Genomic DNA, 6,631 nt, shown 5'->3' on the forward strand with positions numbered 1-6,631 from the left:
CCAGAAACGTGCTGGGCAGGGTGTAGGAGACTCGAAGTTGCTGGGTAATTGGGCTTTACAGAGCACACTTACTGAGAGTCGGTACAGGTTTCGAGGATGCAGGTCCTAATCATGCCGCTCTGCGCATACTTAGGGCGGGACTGAGCGCATCACCTGGATGCCGCTGAGCGCCAGTGTCATTTTGTGAGTGCCTGTGGTTTGGGACTGGGCACATGTTTGGAGGAAATACTGAGTTTGTGTGTGTGCAGTGTATGACTGAAGTGAGAGCGAGGATTGCACTCCGCTGGACTCTTCAGCACCATCAAGCTTGGCAGGCTTTCTAGCAGAGGACTGAACTGCGGTAGACATGGGTGCAGGGCTGGAATCACAGATCACTAGAACGTCTTGGCAAACAGCAGCCGGAAGCAAGGGGCAGCTGGGCAAATGGTTCGAGGAGGCTGAACTTTAGGTGATGAATGGTGGGGGAGGAGGTGTGGGGCTAGAGGTCCGCTTGGAAGCTTTTAGCCTTGCACTTGCGTGCTCAGGCCCAGCAGGGCATCCAGCCCCTCCTTTACCCTCATGATGGACCAACCAGCATGACTCCAGGCAGCTGCACAGGGTGCTGATTGGGAAGATGGATTGCGATCCCACAGAATCCCCTATGAACTTCCCTGGTAAGCACTTCTAGATCCCTACCTGGGCAGATAACAGGTACATACTTAGTAATGATAACATTCCTTCAAGATGAGAATATGATCCCCATTTCATAGATTAGTATACTGAGGCACTAGAAGTTACTAGCCCACGATGTTTCCACCTGGAAAAGGCACAACTGCAGCAGAGTTCCAGTGTGACAAAGTTCTTGATCCTCTGTGTCTGATACCCACAAGCCCTGCCCTCCTGTGCGTGATCCCAGCTGCCTGAATCAGACCCCCTGCTTGGGCACAGAATCATCAACTCTACTATGCATTAACCCTCAAAGCTGCACTTGCACGGAGGTCTGCGGTCAGACCTAGGGAAGACAGCGTTCCTTGTAATGCTGGACTCTGCCCGACAAGATCGCACAGCTGGGGATGGAGTGGGACACGTGCGTGTTCAAAACCCGCGAAACCGAACAGGTGAAGTTAACCATGACGTTAAACTGTCCTCAAATTCCTACTCACTTTTCCTGTGTTTTTCGTCCTCACCAACCCCCCCACGTCCCTCTCCCGCCCCCGCCATCAATGACCTCAATGCAAATGCAAGTGGGGTGGTCCTTCTGGATGCTCCAGCTTCTGGACGCCAAGTGATGACACAATCCTTCTGGGGCTCAGATCCTTCCCCTCATTGGCTGCCCAGAGCTCCTGGACCACCCCAGACCCAGAGCAGCGGGAATAAGAGCAGCTGCTGGTGTTGGGAGGCATCAGACGCACTGCCCAGCTCGAGTGTCACTGCCACTTCTGCCACCGTGCCATCGCCTGAAGCCAAAGCTACTGCCACTGCTCCCTCCTCTGCTCCAAGCCACCTGGTTCCTGCTGCCAGGTAAGCCCGGAGATTCCTGCTTAGCTGGGATTCTGCTTTTCTCTCTCTCCCCTCTCTTCCTTCTCTCTCTCCATTACTTTTTCTTAGCTGATCTCTTCCAGTCTCAAAGGCTCTGTCCACTTCTGTCTAGGTCATTTCACACAACCTGCACTACTCTGCAATGCATCCCAGGCGTCTTCCACAGGTAACACTGGATGGTCTCAGTTCACGCACTCCCTGCTTCACTCTCCCCGCGCTGAGGCGGGCTCCAGTTTCCTTTCCCGAAGCACACGTGCTTAGGTCAGTTTGGGATGCTGGAGCTCCCCTGGCACTGCAAGCAGATCTGGACGCAGGAATAGTTTTGTGCAGATGGTGCTCTCACGGATCACGTCTTGTGCCTAGCGGACCGCGGGAAATGCTTCAGAACCTGGGCCAGCGCAAGCGGGAGGCAAATAGGTGCAGTGACTGAGGGGCAGGCAGCCTTTAAACGCAAGCCCCCGTTGCGGGTTCTGGGAACTTTTTTCCCAGTTTAAGTCCTGGGTTCCAATTTGAGACCCTTCCAGCTTGATTCTTACAGGGCACTCTCTACCAAAGTGTGGAGCAGCTGAGCAGTAGAATGTGGTTCTTCAGTTTCTCAGGGATTCCAACGGCAGAAATTTGTCCTCGGTAATCCCCTCCCCCCTCCATGTATGTGCAAAAGCCCGGCACCAGGAGGACAGCTCTGGGTTGCACAGTGGGAAAAGCTGTGGTGACAGGTACTCGGACTCTGTCCTCCAGGAGACCTGGCCAACAGGTTGTATGTGAGAGTGAGTGGAGTGATGGGGCGGGCGCTATAGACTAAGACCTCCTCACCCAGTTGTCCCACTAGGTTTCTTTGCTAAACCAAGCATGCCGCAGCCTTACTGGATTTTCCAGCAGTCCATTTTGCTGAGCAGGAAATGATGGTGAATTGGAGTGACATGACTAGCATGAAACCAGAAGGCAAGGGAGTTAGGGGCAGAGGCAGGAGCAGAGCCTGGGTCTGTGGGCTCATGGAAATTGTTATTCTCCAGGTGCTGATGTTATTCTTCCCTTGCAGAGAGTCGTCATGGTCTTCTGGAAGTTCCCCCCCTTCCTGGTCCTCAGCATCCTGGTCTTGTACCAGGCAGGTGTGCTGCACTCAGCGCCATTCAGGTGAGACAGCCCTGCCAGGAGCACTCCCAACTCCCAATCTTATAATTCTGTGTTCTAAGTTGTGCTGTGCTGAATCTGGCTCTTATGGGGGGGCGGGTAATGTATGAATGTAAACATGTATATAAGTTTATCATAAATTTTTTGTGATACAAAGATGTGTATCACACAGTTTACAAACACACATAAGATACAGGATACTCCTTGTAAATTTCATATACTGTAACTCATTGAACCTCACAGCATGCTTTTGTTGATTGTTACCAAACATTTCTATCTTTAGCAAACCTATTTACTACTTTTACCATAATTTGATCAATGAATTGCATCCTAATCTGCTAATTACTTTCCCAATAAGTTTGTTATTATATCTATGTGATGTTTTCATCTAATTTCTCACCTTTATTCAGATTATATTAAACTGAAATCATTTTCAGATTCAAATCATTATCATTTAATTTTTAATAATGGCTGTATTTACACTAAGCTCATAAAATTCTTGAAAATCTAACCATCACCTTTCACAAGTCTATATAATCCACTTGGAGCAAACTACTTCTTTTAGGTCACACCAGAACCTAAATCCTGGTGAAGTGGCATTTTTGGATGGATACATGCCTCATGCCCTGTCCATTGAGAACTGGGCTGGGTTGATAGAGATGAAAAGGGGAAGGGTTCTAGGCCAGAGTTTTCCTGTTTAGAAGACACTTTGAGATTAAAGCCTTTGTGTGCAGTTTATTCATTGCTACTATGTGTATAGATAGTGGACAAACTGAAATCCTTATTTGAATCATCTAGTCTTTCTAGATGTGTAAAAGTGCACAACATATGTTGAAAGTAGAGAGTTAAAGTAACACATTTTACATATTTTTTTCTGTTAATTCATAGGAATGGTTATATTTGGGGAGTGGAATTGTTAAACTTGAGTCTTGGAGAGTAGGCTGACTGTTCATTGGGTAGTCGGGGAGGGAAGAGGGGACAGGGAAGGAAGTGCAGAGAAGGGATCTGTGCCCATGAGTCTTTAGACAAGTTCAGATTGTCTAACCCTTGTTCTATTTGTGTGTTTTAGTTAATATTGCTGTGTATTAAAGAATAAGAAAGTCCTAATGCCCAAAGTATATTAAAAATAGAGTAGTAAAATAATCCCTTAATAAATGCCCTTTTGTTGGTTTTTAGGAAGGGCTGTATCTTCTGGGAGTGTCTATGTTAATCCACATCTTGGAGCTAGATGTAGTCTTGTACTTAGTCATTGAAATGCTGGAGAAGGGGTAAGAGGAAGGGTGAAGGGAAAGGGCTCTTGGCTAATATCTCCGTATAGAAAACAATTTTAGGTTATAACCATAGGTCTATATGTGCATTTTTGTAAAGTACCAATGTTTATTATAGACAAGGTTCATTCATTATTTTGCAACATCTAGGCTTTTTTAGATGTCCTGAAGTGACAATATATGGTAAAAAGTAGAGCTAGTGAATTAACCAACTTGTAAATATGTTTGTTATAATTCATGAAAAAGCAGCATCTTGGACATGGAATTGTTAAACCGTCTCTGAGAAATGTATGTCAGGACGTGTTCATTAGGTTGGCAGCAGAGGGGCAGAAGGAAGTTTAAAGGGAGGGATGTATGTGGACATGTTCATATTTATATTTTGATGATAACCATTGATGTGTGTGCATCTCTTGGCTGTACTATAGGAATATATTGTTAAGTAATTCAATGGAAACATACCTCCTTGCTAACACTTTAATAGTTTAGATTGGATAATGAATCCTCTTAAAAGCATTATACTTTGTGTACTCTGTTGCTTTATGTCTCATTTTTAATTGAACATTAAGGGAATGTAGTATTTTAATCATAACTTTGCCAATATCTTTGTCTAGAGGCCTGTTGCCATTTTTGTCTTTTCTGAAATTTTTGTCACCAAGAAAGGCAGGATTACATTTTTCTCCTTCCAGATTGAGTTGGTGTAGTGTATTCTTGGTTATCAAAATACTCATAGCTTTGGGACTTTGAAATGATGTGTGAACAAGCATGATACATAACTGTATGATCTTAATTACATAAAAATGGATGCTTAATTGTGTAAATACACAAATGAGATCTAGAAGGACACATCAGTATACTGCTTGTGATGATGGATGACTTTGTTTTTTGTTTCTTGTGTTTTTTGGTTTCTTATTATGCACATTTTAACTTTTTCTCACTGTTGTGGCCTCTCCCGTTGCCGAGCACAGGCTCCGGATGCGCAGGCTCAGCGGCCATGGCTCACGGGCCTAGCCGCTCCGCGGCACGTGGGATCTTCCCGGACCAGGGCACGAACCCGTGTCCCCTGCATCGGCAGGCGGACTCTCAACCTCTGCGCCACCAGGGAAGCCCTGCACATGTTAACCTTTAAGAAATAAATGTTATTTTTAAAACCTTAAAAAAAGAAATTAAAAAGAGAGAGAGAATTGGATTGGCCACATCCTCAGTGGAAGCCCCAGAAACCAAGAAAGCTGGCTGCTTATCCTGCGGTGTGCGGGTAGGCAGGGGCTCAGAGCATGAGTTGGGCTTCCTTCCCTTCCCTAGGTCGGCCTTGGAAAGTGGCTTTGTACCTGCTACACTCACTGAGGAGGAATCGCGCCTCCTACTGGCTGCAATGGTGAAGTATTATGTGCAGATGAAGGCCAGTGAGCTGGAGCATGAGGAAGAGAGCTTCAGGTAAATCTCTGCACCCCTCCCAGAACATGGCTTACCCTTCCCCCAGCTTACCAGGAAGGGGTATACTTAAGAATGAGATTGGGTATAGTGCCATAAATCTCTCTCTCATCTCATAAGCCTTGGTTGGTGTTTAATTTACACATGAAAGATTGGCTGTTACAGTTCTGTGTTCCAAGAACATTAACCCGGAGACATCTTTGGTCTTCTGACACCCCTGAAAATGTCTACAGGGAGTGATTGTGGCATTTTCCCTAAAACCCTTTGATTTTCTGCTGTGATGATTGTATTTAGCAGAAACATTTAAGGTTCACTGGTGCCTCTCAGAGTAGTAATTTTCCACTGATGATCCCATAGGGCAGCATCTGCCCTCAACCTCTCACTGACAGGCCTTCTCATTTTCTCCATCCTACAAATCAGCATCACTGCCCAGAAGAGTTCGTGCAACACTGCCACTTGCGTGACCCATAAGATGGCGGGCTGGCTGAGCAGATCTGGGAGCATGATTAAGAGGAACTACATGCCCACCAACGTGGGCTCCAAAGCCTTTGGCCACCACCACAGGGACCTGCAGGCCTAAAGAGTGAAATGACTCCAGGAAGGTGACCGCCCTAGTACTTTGAATGGCATGGCTGGTGGCTGGGTATTATTGCAGGGGTGCGGGTCACACTCTAACCCTCCCTGGGCATGTATCATAAAAAAATCTGTAGTGGCTGGATATAGAACAGAGAGTCTCAATAACTGAAATCCCTCTAACTTGGGTTTATTTTTATTTTTCCAGTGTCTCCTGGTGACACTAAGATCATCTGCCAGGAAATATAGAACCTCTTCACTTAAAACGCTGTTCCCTGAAGTTATAATTGTGATCTTCTAGTTTTTGAGTTTGAAAGGCAAGACTCTACCCTTTGGAAGTATTCCTTACAATGTTATGTACATCTGGATTCAGAGCATAGAGTTGGGTTCAAATATTGTGTTTGTCCTCTGCTAACTATGTCACCATGGGCCAGACCCTCTCTGAGCCTCAGTTTCCCCATATAACTTGAAGGCAACTATAGTAGATACATGTTAGCAGCTGAACTCTACTTCTCTAATTTGCAGTGAAAGCAACTTGCAGAAAAAATAGCATGGAAGACACATATATACACATGCTTCTTGATATTGAAAACACTCTTTTCCTTGAAATAAACTAAAGCTCAATGCAGAATAAAATCATTGTAGTTATCTAGTGTGCATCTTTTTAATATTTGATTCCGTGTTCAATAAATGTAACTCATGTCTCATTGGCT

At 45.4% G+C, this 6,631-nt stretch overlaps 1 protein-coding gene across 1 annotated transcript; it reads left to right on the forward strand.

The window, feature by feature from the left end:
- The first annotated feature begins 2,562 nt into the window (after nucleotides 1-2,562).
- LOC113625223 (calcitonin receptor-stimulating peptide 2-like) lies at nucleotides 2,563-6,631 on the forward strand. The gene is made up of 4 exons (XM_027115706.1): nucleotides 2,563-2,652; nucleotides 5,217-5,348; nucleotides 5,766-5,947; nucleotides 6,127-6,631. Exons 1-3 carry the CDS (start codon nucleotides 2,567-2,569, stop codon nucleotides 5,923-5,925), a joined length of 378 nt encoding a protein of 125 aa, XP_026971507.1. The 5' UTR covers nucleotides 2,563-2,566; the 3' UTR covers nucleotides 5,926-5,947; nucleotides 6,127-6,631.

Source organism: Aethalodelphis obliquidens, unplaced genomic scaffold (genome assembly GCF_003676395.1).
Source record: "Aethalodelphis obliquidens isolate GAN/ISIS:26980383/991018 unplaced genomic scaffold, ASM367639v1 scaffold14, whole genome shotgun sequence".
NCBI classification, from domain to species: domain Eukaryota; kingdom Metazoa; phylum Chordata; class Mammalia; order Artiodactyla; family Delphinidae; genus Aethalodelphis; species Aethalodelphis obliquidens.